The sequence below is a fragment of the Hippocampus zosterae genome, chromosome 11, assembly GCF_025434085.1.
Source record: "Hippocampus zosterae strain Florida chromosome 11, ASM2543408v3, whole genome shotgun sequence".
Taxonomy (NCBI): Eukaryota; Metazoa; Chordata; class Actinopteri; order Syngnathiformes; family Syngnathidae; genus Hippocampus; species Hippocampus zosterae.
The window spans coordinates 3139144-3164106 of NC_067461.1; the positions used below are offsets into that span (position 1 = coordinate 3139144).

The 24963-nt window shown below is 47.4% G+C and overlaps 1 protein-coding gene across 9 annotated transcripts in view; it reads left to right on the forward strand.

Annotated features, from left to right (window-relative positions):
* ccser2a (coiled-coil serine-rich protein 2a) overlaps positions 1-24963 on the forward strand; it is a 46346-nt gene that overhangs the window by 16347 nt on the left and 5036 nt on the right. For 2 of the 9 annotated variants that reach the window (XR_007964725.1, XR_007964724.1), the window contains exons 5-10: positions 2581-2683; positions 3959-4145; positions 5652-5720; positions 5798-5917; positions 9176-9337; positions 22939-23612. Coding sequence is in view for 7 of the 9 variants with exons in the window: in XM_052079713.1 (XP_051935673.1) it covers positions 2581-2683; positions 3959-4145; positions 5652-5720; positions 5798-5917; positions 9176-9337; positions 22939-23469 (1172 nt within the window). In the remaining 2 variants the exon portion in view is untranslated. Of the gene's footprint in view, positions 1-2580; positions 2684-3958; positions 4146-5651; positions 5721-5797; positions 5918-9175; positions 9338-15382; positions 15468-17795; positions 17836-22938; positions 23916-24963 lie in introns of those variants that run through there. The other 7 variants (XM_052079719.1, XM_052079716.1, XM_052079720.1 and 4 more) reach the window with 7 other exon arrangements.

The following is a 24963-nucleotide window of genomic DNA, read 5'->3' on the forward strand; positions in this document are numbered from 1 at the left end:
ATTTTTGGAATGTGGGAGGAAACCGGAGCACCCGGAGAAAACCCACACAGGCCCGGTTGCCAGCCAATCGCAGGGCACACAGAGACGAACAACCATTCGCACTCACACTCACACCTAGGGACAATTTAGAGTGTTCAATCAGCCTGCCATGCATGTTTTTGGAATGTGGGAGGAAACCGGAGCACCCGGAGAAAACCCACACAGGCCCGGTTGCCAGCCAATCGCAGGGCACACAGAAACGAACAACCATTCGCACTCACACTCACACCTAGGGACAATTTAGAGTGTTCAATCAGCCTGCCACGCATGTTTTTGGAATGTGGGAGGAAACCGGAGCACCCGGAGAAAACCCACGCAGGCCCGGGGAGAACATGCAAACTCCACACAGGGAGGCCGGAGCTGGAATCGAACCCGGTACCTGAGCACTGTGAACCCGACGTGCTAACCACTGGACTACCGGGCCGCCGTTATTAGATATATATCCTTTTAATATATTTTATATGACCTTACAAAGTATTATTAATATTAATATACTTTTAACCTTCTCGGCCATTTCTTGCTGCAATTTTCAGTTTGATTCCATTTTTGTTTTTTTTGCCGTTACTGGTCTCGTTTGCATTGCCAAAATGCCCCCAAAAGTGCATCAAGCGCAACCCGAACATGAAGTGAACGGTTTCATGTGCCCGAGTTTTTTTTTTTTTATTGCGCTGCTGCAATTCGGAGACGGCTTCACTCCGCAGTCACGCGTCACCGTTAAGATTGTAAACAGTCCAAGGCAAGGCCAAGGGGAATGTTCACTCCAGAAGAATGTGACTGACGTGCCGTTGCCCCTCGCTGCTCCCTTTTTTGGGGAAGTGTCCATATTTATAGCCCCCGCGTATCGGGCCAAGTACAAGAAAAGAGACACAGTGAAAGTGAGATCACAAGGGAACGGCCCTGAAAGCAGAGGTCGGGAAGGCGGTTTTGTTTTGCCTACAGAGCCTCCGCGGGCCCTCCCCTCGCTCTGGCCTTGGTTTCCTCCCTCCAAGAGACACCCTGACTCTGCCACATAACAGGAAGAAGGCGAAAGGGAAAACTAGAGAGTCAAATCAGAAGCGGATGACCGGCCGGCGCGGGGCAATTTCTTTCAACCCGGCTGTCGGGGCTTGCGAGGCCCCCGGCGTTTTCCCCCTAAACTTGGACCCAAAAGCTCCTTGGGAGTTCCCTGAAAAAACAAGCCTGACACCACAGACATGGCCAGGCAGGGTGGACTCAGGATTTCTGCCTCACCGACTCGACCAGGTGGACATGACATTTCTTTCCATGCTCTATTCGAGGCAGTCTCCTAGCTGGAATATCTTGTCATTTTTCTTTTTTTTTTTAAATGACTTTGGACTCTGTCAGGTTCCCGGAATGTAACGCTTGAGTATGAAACAGGCTGCCTGCTTCTGTGTTGCGTGGTGACACTTTTGGTAAAGTATTGTCAGCAGCAGGGCGGCCCGGTAGTCCAGTGGTTAGCACGTCGGCTTCACAGTGCAGAGGTAGCGGGTTCGATTCCAGCTCCGGCCTCCCTGTGTGGAGTTTGCATGTTCTCCCCGGGCCTGCGTGGGTTTTCTCCGGGTGCTCCGGTTTCCTCCCACATTCCAAAAACATGCGTGGCAGGCTGATTGAACACTCTAAATTGTCCCTAGGTGTGAGTGTGAGCGCGGATGGTTGTTCGTTTCTGTGTGCCCTGCGATTGGCTGGCAACCGGGCCTGCGTGGGTTTTCTCCGGGTGCTCCGGTTTCCTCCCACATTCCAAAAACATGCGTGGCAGGCTGATTGAACACTCTAAATTGTCCCTAGGTGTGAGTGTGAGTGCGAATGGTTGTTCGTCTCTGTGTGCCCTGCGATTGGCTGGCAACCGATTCAGGGTGTACCCCGCCTACTGCCCGAAGACAGCTGGGATAGGCTCCAGCACCCCCCGCGACCCAAGTGAGGATCAAGCGGCTCGGAAGATGAATGAATGAATTGTCAGCAGCAGCATTTCCACCCTGCCGTTATTCATCGTATTTTTTGTGTGCGTGTGTGTGTGTGTGTGTGTGTGTGTGTGTGTGTGTGTGTGTGTTTCTCGCCGTCTCCTTCCCTTTGCTGTGGGCCTCGCTTCTCAGAAAAGGGAGGTCAGCCTCTATTATTTGTCAGTTTTTCCCTTAGCCGTGGCTCATTTCTTTGCTCTATTCTTCCGAGAGTCTCCAAAGTCTCACTCTCCTTTTTTTTTTTACATCCTTGGAAATGAAATTGCTCGTCACAGATTTTTTTTTTCTGTTTGTTTGTTTGCGTGTTTGCATAGCGAAGAGGGAGATGGAGAAGATCAAGATGTGCGCGCCGATATTTTAGAACGTTTGAAAACGTGTACAGGCGCATTCATCGGCAGAAAATAGGATAGTTTGTTTTTATGCGTGAGCCCGCCTGAAAAACATTTTCTTCCCTTCGCGTTTTGCATGGCACACATCGCATCTCTCACCACAAATTCAACTCATTTGCAACACGCTTTGAAGGCAGACACCATTTTCTGCACAGACCGAAAGCCTCGCCTCAACATATTCTTGCCTTTTGTCCTAGACTTTGACAGGATGTCCAACGGTGTAAGCGGGCCCCGTCGACAGGGACAGCGCCGCCGACACCACCGCTGGAATGGAGCTGACCACTCCCCCAACGACGGCAGGTTCGTGATCCATTTGGTTCCCTTCACGAAAAAGGGCAAAGGTTTGTGGTTTGACATGATGGTTTAACAGCGATCTGGATTGCGGTATTACAACAAGTAGGTAGCTGCTTGAAAACAATCAATTAACTTGAATGATTTGATGACAAGAAAAAAAAAATGTAAAAAAAGCAACATCTTTGTGAGTGATCAGTTTTCCAACTTTTAAAGACGCGCACACACAACGTCACAGATGTTACAGTGTGGAATGTGAGGATCGCGAAACCAATTGGACAAGGGCTCACATTCATACTGCAAAAATCAATTGGTAATCGACGGTATGCTTTTTGGAATAATTGATTCTCATGATATTTGATAGCTGCAGCGATATGCGTCGACAACCTTGCATCACAATCGCGATACAGAGCCAAAATAGTCAATAACAGCCAATTGGGCCTTTTAACGGGACGATTAATATTATTGTTATTATTTATTTGCTATCCGTTTGACAATTTAAAAAAAAAATTGAAATATTACCTACTGGCGGCCCGGTAGTCCAGTGGTTAGCACGTCGGCTTCACAGTGCAGAGGTACCGGGTTCGATTCCAGCTCCGGCCTCCCTGTGTGGAGTTTGCATGTTCTCCCCGGGCCTGCGTGGGTTTTCTCCGGGTGCTCCGGTTTCCTCCCACATTCCAAAAACATGCGTGGCAGGCTGATTGAACACTCTAAATTGTCCCTCGGTGTGAGTGTGAGCGTGGATGGTTGTTCGTCTATGTGTGCCCTGCGATTGGTTGGCAACCGATTCAGGTTCTCGCCGGGCCTGCGTGGGTTTTCTCCGGGTGCTCCGGTTTCCTCCCACATTCCAGAAATATGCATGTCAGGCTGATTGGACGTTCTAAATTGTCCCTAGGTGTGAGTGTGAGTGCGAATGGTTGTTCGTTTCTGTGTGCCCTGCGATTGGCTGGCAACCGATTCAGGGTGTCCCCCGCCTACTGCCCGGAGACAGCTGGGCTAGGCTCCAGCACCCCCCGCGACCCTAGTGAGGATCAAGCGGATAGGAAGATGAATGAATGAATGAATGAATGAATATTACCTACTAAGCTGAACCTTTTTGAACTACAACAAAACTGCCAAGGTCAACAACAATCAGATCTGGGATGCAGTTCTCATTTTACAATTTCGATGGAAATGAACGATTGCAAGGTTCAACGGTCATTATTTTCAAATCTTTCAAATTTCAGGACACCTCAAGAGCTGCTTCCATTGTGCTTTTACACGACGGACCGTTTTGTCTCTCAGGTCACCGTTTTCCCATCACTACGACAGCCTCAAGTCTTCAAGGATGTCTTTACCGGCCGCCCCCTCGGAAGCGAGGCGACAGGGCCGCGCGCCCGCGCCTGTGCACGATGAGTTGTCGCTGGAGCACATGAGCCAAGACTGCACCTTGGTCAAGAACCAGCTGCTCAGGCTGAAAAACCTACTGCAGGTCCGACTCTCATGATTAGATCCTCCCGACCGGTTTGGATTTTGAATGTGTGCCTCGATTCGGTCCATGTAAAAAAATGAGAGCGTCACTTAGTTATTGCTCATTTTTCTGCTGGAATGGAAACTGCTACTGCACTACGTTCCAGTTGTGCTCGATTTTCTTTCACTTTGGTGACTACAGAAGCCGCTGCATCTTTAGGTGGCCATTCGTGTCGTCTTAAAGTCGGTTGCGGTATTCAAAGGATGCTCGGTTGGCACCAAGCCGCTCAAAGCGTACCAAGGACATATCGGACGCACCGTTTAGTCCAGACATGTCCAAAGTCCGGCCCGCGGGCCAAATCCGGCCCGCGGTCGAATTTCATCCGGCCCTCGGCCCCTGTCATAAAATCAGTGCCGTCTGGCTCGCAGGTTGGGCGCAATGGAACACGTGTTGCATTGACTGAGGTCTCGTAGACTGGTGAGTGATGTTTCATAGAGTACTGCTTCCCTCTAGTGGCTAAATGAGTAATAGCATTCACTAAATGAGTAATAGCATTTAGACACTAGAGGGCATCACTCACGAGTTAACAAGACATCACTCCGTGTTTATATTGACTGATATGTCATACTTCAAATTCCTGTTTCAAATGAACCAAAAGAAATTCTTAAGATTGTTGAAATTAAAATAAAAATGGAAATGTGAAACAGACTGGCTTACTAAAATTTGTTGAACAATATTGTTGTTCAATGTAAAGAATGTCAGCCAAGGTCGGCCCCCCGACATTTTACCACATAAAATCTGTCCCCCTTGGCAAAAAGTTTGGACACCCCTGGTTTAGTCCAATGCCGTCAGCCTGAATCGTTGATACGGGATCCATTTTAATGCGCTTCCTGCTAAATTCTGACCCTAGCGTTTGAATGACTCCCCAAATCAGGAATGTTTTTGTCTCCTCGGAGTGTAGCCTCAAGTGGATCGTTTCTCTTTTGCTGAAAATACAAAAACATCATCTGGAACTTTTGTCAAGTATTTAGCTGATTCTAAGGCAGCGTATATGCGAGATGATTTTTTTTTTTAACTCCTTCACGGATTTTTGACAATGTCATAAACAAGGAAAAACATCTTCATCACTTCTCTCAATCAGCCATTTGCTGACTGCAATCAGAAGGGGAGGGAAAAAAAAAATTCTACCTCATCGTCAGTATGCGTGTTAATAAATTGGCTTGTCGGCGTACACATAGAAGACCAACCTCTGAACTACCTTTTGGCAAAAATAAAAAAATAAAAAGGCATGCCTGGATTTTTTCGGGCAGCTGGCTGACATTTATGCTTCCTTATGAAATAAATGTGTTGACTATATTCGGAGATTGCGCCGCAGGTGCGTGTCACCGACGCCTGGTAGTCCAAGGCCGCCAGGGGTGAATGTGTGGAGGAGGAAAATGATTCCACCTCACAACATCGCTCTTGAGACGTGCCCTACGGCAACTGTCATTGATCGGTCTCACCTTGTACTTTCTGTGTGTTTTGCAGCTCGAGGATCCGGACTCGCCAGCAGATGTTGCGGGCGAGATTGGAAGCAAGACCAATAGTGTATCCCAGGTAAGAAAAACATGATTTTTATCTGATTTCCCCTCCCTGTAGAAGTGCTATATAACTGCATATGTGCGTGTCTGCAGTTTGAGGAGCTGCTGAAGGAGGTGCACATGCTCCGAGAAGAACTTCGGAGTCGAGACAAAACCATTGTTCAGCTCACTCTGCAGTGTCAGCAGCTGCAGCAGCATCAGCGGGAACAAGTGGTAAAAAAAAAGAAAAAAAAGGCTCTTTGTGGCTGCAACATTCTTTGCCAACATTCATTCCCTGGAAATGCTCACTTTTGTTTCTAGTTTTTTTTTTTTTTGCGGGGCTGTTTGTCCATGCAAGTGGAAAATGCTCACAATCCCCCCCCCCCAAAAAACGTTAATATTAATTTCATATTATAATTAACGTTTTTTATATATATTTATATATAGATTTTATATTATAAATTATATTATAATAATTATAATAATGGGCGGCCCGGTAGTCCAGTGGTTAGCACGTCGGCTTCACAGTGCAGAGGTACCGGGTTCGATTCCAGCTCCGGCCTCCCTGTGTGGAGTTTGCATGTTCTCCCCGGGCCTGCGTGGCTTTTCTCCGGGTGCTCTGGTTTCCTCCCACATTCCAAAAATATGCGTGGCAGGCTGATTGGACGCTCTAAATTGTGTGAGTTGAGTGTGAGCGTGGATGGTTGTTCGTCTATGTGTACCCTGCGATTGGCTGGCAACTGATTCAGGGTGTCCCCCACCTACTGCCCGGAGACGGCTGGGATGGGCTCCAGCACCCCCCGCGACCCTAGTGAGGATCAAGCGGCTCGGAAGATGAATGAATGAATGAATAATTATAATAATATTAATTTTGAGTCAGGCAAAAAAATTTTGTGCATACCGTATGGATGGTGCAAATCTCCACTGATTAAATCAGGAAGCACTGCGACAGCCTTCATCGCCGGTGGGCGTTCGGGACCGCAAGCACGCCGCCAGTTATCTGGCCCCCACACCGCTGGATACCAATAACCTCCGTTCCGTTTGCTTTTAGCTTACTCCATCTCCATCCTAACCGCTCATTAGTGTCTTGAAGAGACTTCCTTGTTATCCAAACAACAGTATTGTCCGCCTGACATATTAAAATCGTTGACCGCGTTCGCAAATACCAAAATGTCAACGCCAGGCCTCCCTCGCCGCCTCATGCGAGCCTTCCCAATTAGAGCGAGCACCTCCCCAGCTGGTTCTCCAGTCCCGCACAATATTCGCTGCGCCCTCACCCTCGACAGAGCAGATAGGAGAGAGAGGAATGGCTTTCGCGCATATGGAAGCTGACAGAGTGAGTTAAAAGTCAAATTGCACTGTGCAGAATTCAGATTATTTGGGCGTCTGCATCAGGTGAGAGCCTTGAAATCTATATTTTGGCTTTTTTTAGCTATTTAAAATTGCCTGCCATCCCGTTTTGACCGAGTAGCTTGTCATGAGTCCTTGACAGTTGCAGCTGAGCATAAAGAATCAAAGGACAAAAATGAAACACATTTGGATTCCAACTGCTCTCCTAGTGTGTGGGGCTGACGAAATCGCAAGTGTCCTTGCCTCGAACAAAAATCTCCCGCAGTACCGGGACTAACCTGTGAGAGGCAGCATCCAGACAGTTGGAAAATACACAGAAATACACTCAACTGTTACCTTATCCGATAACCACGTGTACATCGTGGTTATAACCTCTTTTATCCGTCCTTTTTTATTGTGGTGATGTTTGTTCTATTTGCGTCCGGCAACGGCAGGAGCGTCAGCAAGCTTCTTAATTGGCATTTGGTGTTGACCACACACACGCACCCACACACCCACACACACGTTACAATTTGCGATTATAAATATTGAACGGAGTTTTAACATTTACAATTGTCAACCGGAGCAGATCGTCGAGGACAAATCACAACAGCACAGCCCCCCCCACCCCGCAGGACAGGATAACCTTTCAGAGACGACTCACCGTCTGACTTTTGCCGACTCTGATTGGAAACGATGGAAAAGCTCCAATTTGTATCACAAAGTTGCTCTCTTTTTTTTTTTCTTTTCCAAAGCAGAGCTGTCGAGTTGGCAGCTTTGCTACGCAAGCTGTGAGATTTAACACTAAACTCTTTTGAGCCCCCCGCTACAAAAAAAAATGATTTGTTAGTCAGGAGTTGATTAATAAGCTGCAATCGGGCTTAAAAAATAAGAACAACAACTAATAATAAACGGCGGCCCGGTAGTCCAGCGGTTAGCACGTCGGCTTCACAGTGCAGAGGTACCGGGTTCGATTCCAGCTCCGGCCTCCCTGTGTGGAGTTTGCATGTTCTTCCCGGGCCTGCGTGGGTTTTCTCCGGGTGCTCCGGTTTCCTCCCACATTCCAAAAAAACATGCATGGCAGGCTGATTGGACGCTCTAAATTGTCCCTAGGTGTGATTGTGAGTGCGGATGGTTGTTCGTTTCTGTGTGCCCTGCGATTGGCTGGCAACCGGGCCTGTGTGGGTTTTCTCCGGGTGCTCCGGTTTTCTCCCACATTCCAAAAAAACATTCATGGCAGGCTGATTGGACGCTCTAAATTGTCCCTAGGTGTGATTGTGAGTGCGGATGGTTGTTCGTTTCTGTGTGCCCTGCGATTGGCTGGCAACCGGGCCTGCGTGGGTTTTCTCCGGGTGCTCCGGTTTTCTCCCACATTCCAAAAAAACATTCATGGCAGGCTGATTGGACGCTCTAAATTGTCCTTAGGTGTGAGTGTGAGTGTGAATGGTTGTTCGTCTCTGTGTGCCCTGCGATTGGCTGGCAACCGATTCAGGGTGTCCCCCGCCTACTGCCCGGAGACAGCTGGGATAGCCTCCAGCACCCCCCGCGACCCTAGTGAGGATTAAGCGGTTCAGAAAATGGATGGATGGAACTAATAATAAACGGGCATGGGTTGAAGACAAATACTGTATGTGAGTATTATTTGTTTACTATTATTTGAGTACTATTGACACTCCATGAAACTGATGACAGGGCTCTCATCTTCCTCAAGTTTGGCATTTTTCCTGCTTGTCTGTTCGGCTCCAAGCAACAGGTTCATGTTTTGACGTCGTCGCCGTGAAGACGTCTTGTCGTGTGCGTATTCGGCTGCTGTGCTTTCACGTTACAATGCATGCATTTGACCTCAGCTTGGCACGTGAGTGCTTTAGAAAAGTAGCGCACAGCACAGCCAAAAAGGAAATCGGATAAAGCCATTTCAAGCTCTACATTATTGAATAGACGAGTTTAGGTCAGCTTCATTGCACACCCGGGTTGTCGAAACACAAAAAGACGCTCGGCTGCTTCCACTAGATTTGCGTTTGTCCTCTTAAAGATGATTGTTTACCTCCCGAGTCGCGCAAGGTAATTATGTCTGAGCTTGTTATTCAATATATTTCTACACATTCATGTCATAACTTGGCAAAAGGTCCCATCGTTCACCCTGGCCTTTTTTTTTTTTTTCAGCTGGCCCGAGAACGTCAGGTGCGGTGCCGGTGTCAACAGCAGAGGGCGCCCTCGCTACTTCGACAGCCGGCGGACAAGCTACCGCAACGCCCCTGTGACAAGGCCACCCAGACCCACTGGAGACCCCCCACTCACGCCGTGAGTCCACATAACCACACTCAGGTGCACACCTTTAATATTATTCTTGATTTCTTTTTTTTTTTCTCGTAAATGTGCACCACTTACCGGTACAATGCAAACGGGCACTTCATCCGACGCTGGTGGTTATTCTCATCTCGTCACGCTGAGTCAGTCATCAACTTGTTTTTTGGCGCACGCCCAAAACTCTGACCTCCCAGGGGAAGACGCTTTATGAGCTTGTCAGCCGACTCGTCACTCGGCCTCACACTTTAATAGCCGGGGCGAGCTGCTAGGCCGCTGTTTGTGTGGAATAAATATGGAGGAGATGAATGAGTGAAAGAGGCAGACGGGAAGATAAGCAGAGAAAACCACCTGGATTGATCGATGAGGATCTTTACATCCTGCGCTGTAGTGATGTACTCGTGATAATTGATGAAAAGCTGACATATATCAAGGGAGCAAGACTCGAACTTGCAGTCTAAAGACAAGATCACTTTGTCTAAAGCAGGCATGTCCAAAGTCCGGCCTGCGGGCCAAATCCGGCCCGCGGTCGAATTTCATCCGGCCCTCGGCCCCTGTCATAAAATCAGTGCCGTCTGGCCCGCAGGTTGGGCGCAATGGAACACGTGTTGCATTGACTGAGGTCTCGTAGACTGGTGAGTGATGTTACATAGAGTACTGCTTCCCTCTAGTGGCTAAATGAGTAATAGCATTCACTAAATGAGTAATAGCCCCCCGACATTTTACCACATAAAATCTGGCCCCCTTGGCAAAAGGTTTGGACACCCCTGGTCTAAAGGGATCTTGTCAAGGAGCAAATGCTAATATGCTAACAGATTGTATGTATGCTAAATACATTTCAAGATGAGCTACTTTTTTTTTTTCACCAAGAAAAAGGCCTGTGAAAAATCTGAGAGTATGTTGAGTCACCCAGAAAAGGCATTTTACCCAACGGAAGGATAAAAAATAAGATTCCAAGAGGGTCTTTGCAGTGCCTGCTGCTCGGGCTCGAATAAACTGGAGTGGTTGAGTTCCCTAAGTACACCAAAGGTCCCCTGCCATGCACGACAGCATGTGGTTTTACTGTTGCCGGGGCAACCAGCAAAGCCGGCCCACCTTTTTCTCAATGGGGATCTTGATGATTTTCAGTGGTGTTAACAAAAAAAAAGTTTGGACTTCAAGTCATGGCGGAAGTCAACATTTCCAAAAGAATCTTTCAGATTTTCCACACTGTGTGGATTTTTTGTTGTTGTTGTCGTTTTGGAAGATTGGTAGGATTTGAAAAGGATTGCACACATGGCAGCGCTTTCAAGTATGTGTCAACGACGCCGTGGTGACAGCCAAGAGCTTTGCAATGCATCTTTTTCGCTGTCCTGAATTGACTCACGCTGAATAATTCTTGACTTTGGGGTACTGGATATTTTTTTTTTTTGACTCAAAAGATGTCAAATTTTTTTTCAGCCTCACACTTCAAACATAGGGCCAAGTGCACTTTGTGTTGATTTTTCTCTGCTGACATTTAAAGTGCCGCCATATCAAGTTGCTGGAGTGGCCCCGGTGCCTTCCGGTGGTGTTCTTGAGTGCTAAGCGGAATTGGATTAGCTAAGGAACATTGTCATGGCAAAGGTCAGCATCTTGTAATGATTTTTTTTTTTTTTACCACCCCGATGTTGATGTTTGGCGCTATATTAAAATGCCGGGAGGTTGCATGCTTTCCCTGTTCTTGTGTGAGTTTTCCCATTTTTTTTACTCCTATTTTTACTCCCAAATTAAGCCATTTGATAGAGAAAAAAAATAATTTGAACCATGCAATGAAAAACTAGCCTCAATTGTCCCCACGGTGTGAATGTGAGTGTGAAATGTTGTTTGTCGAAATGTGCACTGTGATTGACTGGCTGTCAGTCTTGGGTGTGCCCTGGGATAGACTCCAGGACACCTCCAAACCCTAATGAGGACTAACGAAAATAAAAATAAAATTGGTGCACATTTTAGTAATTTATGAGCAATTTATTTATTTCCTCCAGATTTTACCAACAAATAAGATAAGATAAGATAAGATAAGATATCCTTTATTCGTCCCACACTGGGGAAATTTACAGCCTCCAGCAGCAAGAAAATCCGCATAAAAGCCATTAGTATCTGCCTACCTTCTAATTTTCAGTCCAAATTTCAGTCGTGTACAAAGACGCGTGACGTTTGCAGGACAAACGACGGTAAGGGTTGTCACAGCGGCATGGGCTCATACGGACGCGCTAACTGCCGCTTAAATGTCAATTGTAGTTGGGAGGGGGGGAGCAACCCGATATTCTTGAATGGCTCCCAGAGGCAATCACGAGCGGGGTAGGAGGGGGGGGGTGGTGTTTTCTCTGCTTACTCAGACGCTCAGCAAACAAAACGAACGGGAATCTGATGTGATTTCAGTAATTTGGGACGCAGCACGTTATGCGTGCGTCTAAATATAGCGCGCACGCCAACGAGACGCTTCCAATGAGGTGCACTTTTGTAATGTAATGAGTTCCGATGCAAGAGCCGGATACAAAGATTCCGCCTTTGCAAAGATCTTAATGCAGGATTTTTTACTGTCACTGTCAGAGAGGTGTTTGTTCATTCGCCATACGCTCATTATTTCGCTTGTGCAACCACACTGCATCGACGGAGACGTGCTTGTGACATTGTGGCTACCGTTTTCAAAAAAAAAATCATTTCCACTGTATTTAATCGCAATGTATAGCTAAGTGTACCTAATTTTGCGGCCAGTGAGGCTATCATTTATACATAACGGCCATCACTGTGTCTGACTTAGCAACTTGTGATGCTTACGCCGACCACATCTCCATCGGGGCCTCTGCTCACCTTCATTAAATATGATATTTATGTCTGAAAAGGAATGGTTTATAAGTTAAGAAAATATTTATTCATTCATCTTCCGAACCGCTTTATCCTCACTAGGGTCGCGGGGGGTGCTGGAGCCTATCCTAGCTGTCTCCGGGCAGTAGGCGGGGGATACCCTGAACCGGTTGCCAGCCAATCACAGGGCACACAGAGACGAACAACCATCCACGCTCACACTCACACCCAGGGACAATTTAGAGTGTTCAATCAGCCTACCACGCATGTTTTTGGAACGTGGGAGGAAACCGGACCACCCGGAGAAAACCCACGCAGGCCCGGTTGCCAGCCAATCGCAGGGCACACAGAAACGAACAACCATTCGCACTCACACTCACACCTAGGGACAATTTAGAGCGTCCAATCAGCCTGCCACGCATGTTTTTGGAATGTGGGAGGAAACCGGAGTACCCGGAGAAAACCCACGCAGGCCCGGGGAGAACATGCAAACTCCACACAGGGAGGCCGGAGCTGGAATCGAACCCGGCACCTCTGTACTGTGAACACGACGTGCTAACCACTGGACTACCGGGCCGCCCAGAAAATATTTTAAAAAGTAAAATTGCCCTTGCTTTGACATTTGACATCAGAGCAATGCTAAGTATTCATTCTGACCCTTTTGTAATTATAATTATCATACGCTAATGTAACAGGGACTACAATGAGTCAATGCAAATGATTAGAATAATATGTAAATGAATACCGCACTGTTATATGTTATATGAATTCACTGCTAAAAAGACAAACTCCAAAAAATGTCCACTACTCTTTGCCCTTAGCTAAATAAAAAAAAAGCCCCTGGATCGACAGTGTTTGACAAACTGTATTGTGTGTGTGTGTGTCGCCGTCACTTTTTTTTTTTAGCGATTATAATACCAAACTCACAATTGAACAAAGGCAACACCGCAGGCGGCCTCGGATTCATCTGAAAACGTCCTCCCCTCACACATCTCTTGCGTTCTTTTCATCCTACTTCTTCACTTCTTCTGATCTCTCAATGAGCTTGATGTCGCGATGACACCCGCGCCCAGAAAATGAGAGTCGGGGGTTTGGGCGAACGGAGTTGAAACGAGTTAGTGATTAGTGGGAAGCTGAGGAGGAGGATGTTGAAAGAACCCCTCTGAAATCTTTGCCGTGACTCATTCGCCAGCACTCACACGGTGACACACACACACACACATTCACAGAGGAGGGGGTTGCCGTCCCCCCAAAAAATTCCTGATGTGATGTAAGATCACAGTCGAACTCTCCCCGTCTTTGCTTTTGACTTCCTGCCGCCTCATCAGCTTCCACCATCTGCTGGTGGGACCTTGTGTGCTCGGCAGGGAGATGACATCGAGTGTGTGGGCCGCATCTAACCTGTTTTGCGAATGGATTCTAAACCAGTCCTTGTTTTTCGTTGCAAACTTGCCACCTTTTGCTTGGGCCACCGAAGCCACAATCACAAAACCTATCCCATTTGGCCCCTTGTGAGCCAGTTCACACCTCAGCTTACCGCCAGCCACTTGACGTCTGTACATGTAGGCTAAAAAGCCAAGTGTGGAGAGTCTCTGTCGCCGAAATGCACATTTCGCGTTTCCATCACAAGACTTTATGATTCCGGATACAAAGCCCCAACCTGCCATCCATTCATCCGTTAGGCAAGCCATACCAGTACAGTCTAGATTGTTTTCAAGAAATCCTGACCTGCATTATATTTATAATTCCATATTTAGCTGTGACAAAAGCAATCGTTGTCCAGAGTCTCTCAAATATCCAGTCTCGTCTTTTCCAGGGCAAAAGGCTTCTTCCTTACCAATATTGTTAATTTTTTTTTTCTTGTGAGTTGAACATACTTGACCTTTTTTTTTCCTGAGAGTGAGGATGCTTTCGTCTTTCATTCATTCATTCATTCATTCATTCATTCATTCATTCATTCATTCATTCATTCATCTTCCGAGCCGCTTGATCCTCACTAGGGTCGCGGGGGGTGCTGGAGCCTATCCCAGCCGCCTTCGGGCAGCAGGCGGGGGACACCCTGAATCAGTTGCCAACCAATCACAGGGCACACAGAGACGAACAACCATCCACGCTCACACACACACCTAGGGACAATTAAGAGTGTCCAATCAGCCTGCCATGCATGTTTTTTTTTTTTGAATGTGGGAGGAAAGCGGAGCACCCGGAGAAAACCCACGCAGGCCCGGGGAGAACATGCAAACTCCACACAGGGAGGCCGGAGCTGGAATCGAACCCGGTACCTCTGCACTGTGAAGCCGACATGCTAACCACTGGACTACCGGGCCGCCCCTTACCAATATTGTTAATTTTTTTTTCTTCTTGTGAGTTGAACATACTTGACCTTTTTTTCCTGAGAATGAGGATGCTTTCGTCTTTCATTCATTCATTCATTCATTCATTCATTCATTCATTCATTCATCTTCCGAGCCACTTGATCCTCACTAGGGTCGCAGGGGGTGCTGGAGCCCATCCCAGCCGTCTCCGGGCAGTAGGCGGGGGACACCCTGAATCGGTTGCCAGCCAATCGCAGGGCACACAGAAACGAACAACCACTCGCACTCACACTCACACCTAGGGACAATTTAGAGTGTTCAATCAGCCTGCCACGCATGTTTTTGGAATGTAGGAGGAAACCGGAGCACCCGGAGAAAACCCACGCAGGCCCGGGGAAAACATGCAAACTCCACACAGGGAGGCCGGAATCGAACCCGGTACCTCTGCACTGTGAAGCCGACGTGCTAACCACTCTGCCAAAAGAAAAGTCTTACGTGAGATTCCTGCGCAGAGCTTTCTTGCTGCCCGCTTGTTGATGGTGCTGCCGCAAGACAATGCGTGTGCGCGCGCGTGTGCGTAAGCTTCTTACGCTCATTAACTTAAACCTGCACACACACACACACACACAGTAGAAGGACATACACAAAGGCTAAAGTATGTCTCCACTTGCTGCCTGAGGTGGTAACAGCTGTCACGTCAGCTGTCAGGTTGGCAGGGGTCACACACCTGTGGATGAAAATGTGAATATTTCACTTTGTCAGAGGAGATTTTTTTCGAGACGCGGCGCGGGACACTTTTATATTTGCCCGTATGTGTCGGTGGGCTTTGTTCATCTTCCTGCCATAGATTTCACACGGGAGCGTGTGTGTGTGTGTGTTGCGGTTCGTCATGCCTTCTTGTCCTGTGTATTTTCTCTCCGCGTAGGGTGTGCTGCCCACCCCCTCGCCGCCCCCGTGGCAGGCGCCGCCCCAGGCCTTGACCTGTGCCGGCATGCCCCAGCGCAGACAGAGTGAGTCACTAACACGCTTTCCTGCCTTTTTGTCATTTTTATTTTTTTTTTTCATGAGGACTACTTACACCAATTTAAAAGCCCCCACGTCATCTCGTGCAATTTCAAGGCTTTTTACTTTGGGGTTGAACCGCACACGGATGTTGTTTTGCGTTACACCGCATCCTCTTTTCCCCGAACACCCCACACCCCCCCTGTGGTCCTGCGGTTCTCGGTTATTTTGTTATGGAGCATAATGTCCCTTGTATAGCAGGAATTATCATCGGTTGCTGAACACCTACTGAGCAACGGCGCACTCGAGCCGTCAGTGAATCCGAACAAAACAGCGATGATGACGCAGTGTTGAAAGAGATCGACAACAACAACAAAAAAAATAGGTGGCAGGAAATGAACGTGTGAGCAGGTAAAGAAAAAAAAAAAAGCGGAAGCAAAGCATCGAACCCACGCCGTGCTCTTTTCAATCAAGAGGGAAGGTGAAATAAATGCGGCGCATTGTTTAAACACCACAGCGTATTTCGTCGAGTACTCTTGAGATTTTTTTTCCCTCACAAATGCACGCTTGCTGCATTCATTCTCCCAACACCGGTGGCAGCGAAATGTGCTCGCAAGTGGGAGAAAAGAGGTGGGAAGCAGTGAAACTTCCTGAAATCAAGTCACGGTTTCCCTTGATTTGAAATCCAAAAATACAAGCGCTTGAAGTGTCTGCTTTCACATGAATATGGCCTTCACCGTTGTTAGCATCGCAGCCATTTTGTGCCCCGTGACTCCAAATTATTTCAATATCTCACTTCTAAGTGGCTGCCCAAATGTGAGATCTCAATACACGTGTTTGAGGCCGTCCACAACAACACGGCACCGATCTCAGCGACTATTTTCCAGTTTCTTCAAAGTAACGAAAGCACCGGTGTGCCCAACCGTATCGAATGGAAGATTGTGGCTACATTGTAACGACTGAGCTCTCATTTGAACTCTGTTGCTAACGAGATGAGCGAGTCTCTCAGATTACCGCATGCCGCTAACGAGTTCCCTACGCTGTATCGGTGACGTTTTGCAGAAGCTTCCACCAGATGCCGAGGTGTGATCGCGCGCCTCGTTGTTGGGTGCAGTCACGTTTTTCTCACGCTCCCCCGCTACTTCATTGTATAAATAAAACCCCCCAATGGGAGTCGCGGCTTGGAGTTTGAAGCGGATTATGTGGGACAGGAGAAGTGAACTAATCTCTTTTCGTCAATGGACGCTACAGCTTCGTGTTTGCTTTCAAAACTTTGCTTGTAGCAGACGTGTGCACATTTTCAGCATGAAAGGACACTTTGATCCTCTCCTCTTTCATCTAGAAATGCTTCAGACAACAAAGTGTATGCAGAAATGTGGTGAATATTGCACGACTGTCTGTGTCCTATGTGTTGTCTTGTGTTATTTTTGTTATTTTGACTTCAAAATGGCGCCGCGAGAGTGGCTGCCTTTCCAGCAGCTCCTATTTTTTTGTTGTTCTACTTCTTCCTTTCATAACTTTGCTGCTGTGAATCTGGAATGTCTCCATTGCGAGACTAATAAAGGTTTCTTAATCTTAATCTTAATAGACATTTTAGGAAACTTGCAGCAGTTCCGAACCCCTAAAAAGGGAGATGCTCTGCATGGGATTGAGCTACAGGGCTAAATGCTATCTTTGTGCGAAACCTCCACTTGTTGATTGATCCGTTGTGTTCATGTAAAAAGATAAAAAAAATTTCACTTTTGACCCCCACTAAAAGCAAACAACATTTTTTTATCCACTTTATATAGAACTAGCTGGTTCGCCACCCTCTGGGCGGCTCATCAGCTAGTTCCTGCGGAAGGCTGGTAAGGTGGGCCTTCGGCCCACAAAAGTGTTGTTGCTTGGTTCAACTTTTTGTTCATCTTCATTGCTTATCGCGAAAATAAAGAGATGTTTAGCTCTACTAAATAACGAACAATTTCATTGCAATGCTTGTGGGTAGACGACATTTTTTCGCTAAGATGCCCGCGCGATCGTAGTGAGCCACTGCCTGAGCGGCGCAGTGGCGGCGCGGTGAAGTAGGTACGTTTTGAAAAGGGACAGACGGAAGGACAGACCGTGTGCGGGACGACGCGCAATATATATATATAGATAAGACAGTACATATGCTTGAGCGCGCCGCTTTGTTGATCTTCGCCATACGCGTGAAGTCGATCTTGAATTTGTTCCAACCGCAGCAAGTCTCTGCTCCCTTCCTCTCTTCTTCTCTCGGGGCTCCTTCATCTTCTAACGCCTCCTCTCCTCATCTTCCCCCTCTTAACTCGGCCTGCCCACACATAATGACTGTGGCAAAGGAGTGGAGCACCTAGTGCAGTACTTCACTGACCGGGCATGGTACAGTAGAACTTCTCTCTCGTTGTCTCTCCAACGTCTTAACCGTCGGCCATTATCGTGAAGCATGCCCTCCTTCATCTGCACGCCTTTGGTTGGCTTCCAATGGGAGTGTTTCGGTTCAGGAGCAATTTTTGTTTCTTCTTGTGGTGTGTAAGGACTGCTTTGTACTTTCAATTTATAACCAGGAAAAAGTTTTGGGACACCATCGCGCCTCGAGGGAAGTGCAAATGGGAGTCGGAGTTGCAGCTCGTTGAAGCGTGTAATGCGCTTTCTACAAAATGTCGCCGTGTGTGTGTGGAACATTTGTGTATTTATCCAAAAGTCGTTTGATGAGTGTTTCGACACCAAAGTTTTTCCCGAGAATGCTTTTCAACTTGGAACAAGTCTCCATTGCTTTGGTGAACCAAAATGCGTGTCCCAAAACTTTTGTCCACAAAGGGGGTCCTCAGTTTACAACCGAATCAAAATATGGACAAAATGTTGTCTGTCATTCACCTACGCTAACACAAAAGTAAATTACAGTCAGTAATTATTCATTCATTCATCTTCCGAGCCACTTGATCCTCACTAGGGTCGCGGGGGGTGCTGGAGCCCATCCCAGCTGTCTCCGGGCAGTAGGCGGGGGACACCCTGAATCGGTTGCCAGCCAATCGCAGGGCACACAGAAACGAACAACCAGTCGCACTCACACTCACACCTAGGGACAATTTAGAGTGTTCAATCAGCCCGCCACGCATGTTTTTGGAATGTGGGAGGAAACCGGAGCACCCGGAGAAAACCCACCCAGGCCCGGTTGCCAGCCAATCGCAGGGCACACAGAAACGAACAACCAACCACGCTGACACTCACACCTAAGGACAATTTAGAGTGTTCAATCAGCCTACCACGCATGTTTTTGGAATGTGGGAGGAAACCGGAGCACCCGGAGAAAACCCACGCAGGCCCGGGGAGAACATGCAAACTCCACACAGGGAGGCCGGAGCTGGAATCGAACCCGGTACCTCTGCACTGTGAAGCCGACGTGCTAACCACTGGATACCGGGCCGCTCAGTCAATAATTAATGGAATTTAAAAAAAAAGACTTGAAGCAGAGGACCCCCCTGTTACGGTGCTTTAAATTGATTTCTTCCATGTCATTGAATGAAGTTAAACACTATATGCATGCCTTAATGCCCCCCCACCCCCCCAGTGGGGTTTGTTCTCCATTTCTGTGTGTTCTCCACTCCACGATGCCGTTTTTCAAAGACTAAAGCTGGCGCTGAGCGCTGTGGTCCGGCATCCAAATCACCATTTTCACAACCACGCACAATCAGCGACGTGGCGGCCTCACCTGACTCGCAATTAAGAGCGGCGCCATATTAGCTACTTCGTATGATGGTGATGTGCCGCCATGACGCTCCTCCTCTGGCGGTGACGAAACGGGGAATATGGAATTAAAATGCGATCGGCCGTAATTCTGTCAGAAGAGATTCAAAAAGTCAGATGAGAGCGGCCACGATGGGCGCCAGGTACGTCATATTATTTCACGTCTTCGGCAAGATGGCCACTTAACTTGTGGCTTTGCGAGCAGGGCAGTTACTCGGGTCGCAAAGGGGTCCAACGCTTTTGTCACGTTGGTGCCACATTTCTCAGGGGAGGCTCAGCTGGGGAATTCTGGAGAAATTCCAATACGCAAGCTTTCCGTGGGAACAACTGGCAATTGAGGGTGATTCAGTTGAACGGCATGACTGCATATTCAAACGAACATTTAGAAAGTATTTTTTAATTTAGTCCTAAACAGAGTTATCATAGTTTGGGGTTTTTCATTATACCGGTACTTAGTTTTTATTTTGTTTTTAAATTCGGTTTGTTTCCTCTTCGTTATATTGGACTCTGATTTTTTTTTTTACAGTTCACCCACCTAAAAAAATTAGCTTTAATATTAGTTTTAGTTTTAGTTTTAGTTTGGGGTTTTTCATTATACCGGTACTTAGTTTTTATTTTGTTTTTAAATTCGGTTTGTTTCCTCTTCGTTATATTGGACTCTGATTTTTTTTTTTACAGTTCACCCGCCTAAAAAAATTAGTTTTAATATTAGTTTTAGTTTTAGTTTTAGTTTGGGGCTTTTCATTATACCGGTACTTAGTTTTTATTTTGTTTTTAAATTCGGTTTGTTTCCTCTTCGTTATATTGGACTCTGATTTTTTTTTTTTTTACAGTTCACCCGCCTAAAAAAATTAGTTTTAATGTTAGTTTTAGTTTTAGTTTTAATTTGGGGGTTTTCATTATACCGGTACTTAAGTTTTTATTTTGTTTTTAAATTCGGTTTGTTTCCTCTTCGTTATATTGGACTCTGATTTTTTTTTTATAGTTCACCCGCCTAAAAAAATTAGTTTTAATGTTAGTTTTAGTTTTAGTTTTAATTTGGGGTTTTTCATTATACCGGTACTTAAGTTTTTATTTTGTTTTTAAATTCGGTTTGTTTCCTCTTCGTTATATTGGACTCTGATTTTTTTTTTTTACAGTGCACCCACCTAAAAAAATTAGCTTTAATATTAGTTTTAGTTTTTTTTTAAACGGAAGAATTAAAAGATAACCCCAAGAAAAGAATATTGTGTCATAGCGTAAACTACAAAAATTCCCAAATGGCTGTTACTGACATACTTACTTTATTGATTCATTCAACATCAAAATATATGATATTCATTAAAAGGACACAAACAAGGATATTTTTTGCTCTAATTATACCTAAAGTTAGTTTCATAAGGCTCCTTTAAATTTTATTTAATGGACAAAAATATTTTTTCAATTTTAGCAGACATCCACGCAAGATACTGTGAGACGGACAAAATCGGAGAAACTCTCTTCCTAATGTGATGCAAAGGATGAGAGTTGCCGTCACAACATGACAACATACTGCTTGATGAATATCTCCCGGCAGTCTTTCAATCAAAACTCTTCTTCTCTTTTTGTACCGGCAGTTATGAACATAGACTCGGCTGCTTTTACCAATCCAAGCAAGTTTTGTTGCTCGCTGCAGAAATGCAATGAAATGCAGATGAGCAGAAAGCAGACGTTTTTTTTTTTTTTAAACCGGATGCGTGCCGGTCTACCAGGAGATGGCGCTGTGGTCTCGGACATCCAGAGCCGGCGTGTGAGCCGTGGCGCATAGAAACAAAAGGCAGTAGGCTGACCAGCACACCATCTCACATCTTCTTCACACGTCCTAAAGAAATGACTGTGCTCAAACACACTTTCGCGTTTTTAATAGCTCGAGAAAGCTTCAGGCCCAGTCGGACTCATCGTGTAAATAAAGCGCTCATGCTTTAAAAGAATCCCCTCCCCCCCCGAACACAACTAGTAGGCTTTCATCCTCGCGGTGAGGTCACGAGTCATCGGGAAGCTGTATTTTTGCGCGGATGATGCAATGTTGTGACGTTGTGGAAGTGACAAACAAACAATCTGTACAACCGGAGTTGCAGAATCATGATCAAATCAAGAAGTCTCCTCAGTGAGCGTCATATATCGATTTTCCATCTTGTTTTTATAATTATATACATCAACATTATACTGCGTGCGTTACACAGCCTACCACTAGCGTTAGCGTTTCCCTAATCATGACCATATTTGGGTGTACAGTATACAGTGAGCACGATTTTAATGAAAAGTTGAGGGGGCAGAAGGGGCGAGGGACCCGCCCCTGACACCAGTTCCACCCATCGGGAGGGACCCGCCCCTGACACCAGTTCCACCAATGGACCCGCCCCTGACACCAGTTCCACCAATGGACATAACTATTGTAAACCGGACGTCGGCCATTTTGGTTCGAAGCGGCCATTTTGGGCGAATTGCTAAATTGCCAAGCTGCTTTTGCCCAAGTCCGAGCACCGTGTCAAAGTTCAATGGATATCTGAAGGATTCGCTGTAGAAAAAGTTTGTGCGAGAGCCTGCTAATTTTTCATTCGGTCTTTCTTAACAATCATTCATTCATTCATTCATTCATTCATCTTCCGTACCGCTTGATCTTCACTAGGGTTGCGGGGGGTGCTGGAGCCCATCCCAGCCGTCTCCGGGCAGTAGGCGGGGGACACCCTGAATCGGTTGCCAGCCAATCACAGGGCACACAGAGACGAACAACCATCCACCCTCACACTCACTTCTAGGGACAATTTAGAGTGTTCAATCAGCCTGCCACGCATGTTTTTGGAATGTGGGAGGAAACCGGAGCACCCGGAGAAAACCCACGCAGGCCCGGGGAGAACATGCAAACTCCACACAGGGAGGCCGGAGCTGGAATCAAACCCGGTACCTCTGCACTGTGAAGCCGACGTGCTTACCACTGGACTACCGGGCCGCCCTCTTAACAATCACTAAGCATAAAAAAAAAAACAGATGGCCAAACATTTCCTTTCGCTCGGTCACGAGCGTAGGTTGATTGACGCAGTCGTTTTGCACAGCACTCCTTACGTCACTGTTTACTAACCAACATCTCGCATATCTAAAAATTATTTTGTCCAGTGAATCAGTTCTGAGATACTTGAAAATCATTGGACATGTTTCTTTGCAAAGTTGTCTTTGGCCATCTAGCGGATTTCATGCTGGAGCCCATTCAAATAGTGTCAAAAAAGTCAGTGGTACTCCTACGGTGCCTTGTGGCTCTCCTGACATGTTCTACCCTGTAAAAGTGTCTTGGCACTTTGTGACACAGGCTCCTTGGCGCTCCTCTGAATTGGTCTGAAGCGGCTCGCCACAAGGCGCCTCAAAAGACGTGAATCCATCCGCTCACCCGGCAAGGTTCTTCTCCTCCGAGTGCTGAATCAGGGCTTCCTCTGCGACTTTGTCTCTCCCGTTCCAGGAATAGTTTGGTGACTGGCAGCGCAAAGCCAACGCCATGTTTGGAGCAAATAAACAAGTCAAAGAAACGGGGACTTTTTGATTCCGTATTTCCTTTTGCAGCTGTAAAAATATTCAAATGGCCGCGTGACATCAAAAAAAAAAAAAAAAAAAAGTAATTTCTGGAGCAGCATCATAAGACATCTCCAAGTTTGCCTCATTAGACTGTTTCATAACTATTTTATGCTCATTTTTTAATCCTTTTGGATTTTTCTTTGCTCTTTCCCGCAGCTTCAAATACCTTTCAACCTCAGCGAGCGTTTCCGCCCGGGAAAGCCGGTAAAAACTCTCCCCACCGAGGACCGCAGTGACCCGACGAGGGACGCGGGGGCCTATTTTGACGCCGCCGCTCCTCTTGACGGCCCCGCGTCAGACGCGTCTGCGCCGGCGGACCCGCCGCAGCTGAGTCACCGCCGCGGCATTCAGTGTCCAAGCTCAGGGTTCCGGCGTGAGCGGAGGGCCCCCGCGGCCACATGGCGTGACCCGGTTGCCGCCGCGTCCGTTCACGGCGAGGGCACGTCACATGCCGCCGTCCGGCCGCTCAGACAGTCGTCGTCCTTAAAGCCGTCGGCCAGGCAGCTGCCCCCTCCGTCCAGAGGCCTCCCTTGCTTTCACGTCGGCCCCCGGCAGCAACTCCCCGGCCCTTGTCGCACCTCGCCACTTCTGCCTTGCGGGATCTCGGAACCCCCCCCCCCTTCCCCCTCCCGGCCGGTCCTCACGGTGACGCCAACCGGGGATCGCTCCAGGAGACGGCCAACATGATCGGCCCTTCGGGGCGCTTGAGTCTCCCCCAAGCCAAAGGTTCCCTGAGGAGAGCGTCACGCCGCACGTCGAACCAAAAGAGGACAAGAGGCCGCCCGCTGAATATGTACAATATGTAGCAAGACGACTCAACTCCACAGCCTGTAAGTCTGTATACATGCCACTTTTACAAACGTTGAGCACATGTGTGGGCAAAGTAGGACTCTGTTCTTTGGTGCATCATCAACGTATTTATTCCGGTAAAAAAAAAAAAAAAAAAATCTCATTAAAAAAAAAAAAGGGCATAAGTATTAAAACATTCGGAAAATACGAATGACATATTCATTCATTCATCTTCCGAGCCGCTTGATCCTCACTAGGGTCGCGGGGGGTGCTGGAGCCTATCCCAGCTGTCTCCGGGCAGTAGGCGGGGGACACCCTGAACCGGTCGCCAGACAATCGCAAGGCACACAGAGACGAAGAACCATCCGCGCTCACAATTACATCTAGGGACAATTTAGAGTGTTCAATCAGCCTGCCACGCATGTTTTTTTGGAATGTGGGAGGAAACCAGAGCACCCGGAGAAAACCCACGCAGGCCCGGGGAAAACCTGAATCGGTTGCCAGCCAATCGCAGGGCACACAGAAACGAACAACCAGTCGCACTCACACTCACACCTAGGGACAATTTAGAGTGTTCAATCAGCCTGCTACGCATGTTTTTGGAATGTGGGAGGAAACCGGAGCACCCGGAGAAAACCCACGCAAGCCCGGGGAGAACCTGAATCAGTTGCCAGCCAATCGCAGGGCACACAGAGACGAACAACCATCCGCGCTCACAATCACAATTTAGAGTGTTCAATCAGCCTGCCACGCATGTTTTTGGAATGTGGGAGGAAACCGGAGCACCCGGAGAAAACCCACGCAGGCCCGGGGAGAACATGCAAACTCCACACAGGGAGGCCGGAGCTGGAATCGAACCCGGTACCTCTGCACTGTGAAGCCGACGTTCTAACCACTGCATCCTGGGCCGCCACGAATGACATATACACGCATGTATTTATTTGATTATATCATTGAAATACTGCAGAAATTTGTGACGCAATACAGTGAAGAACACAAGTACTTGAGCCCCCCCCCCAAAAGTTTGGTCATTGCCTCATAGTTCAAGCCAAAAGTTTGATCCTGAAACACTTTAAATATCGCTCTCAACTCATTTTACAACATTTACCGTGACACGATTTCTACTTTCCTGTTAGCCGAGGGTTTGCCGCCAACTTGTGTCAGCTTTGAACATGATGGAAAGAGAAACGCATGAGTGACAAGAGCGCAAAAGTTCCCTGGTTCAGCAGGTGCCGGTTTCCCATTCGCAAAAGTCACTTTTTTGACCCTTCCTGCCGTCTTTGTCCCACTTGCTCACTTCGCGACGACACAATATTTGCTCGCCCTCACACGGCCGCTCCCTGCGGTCCACGGCGGCGCGCACCGTTTCAAAGGTGGCGCAGACGCGACCTT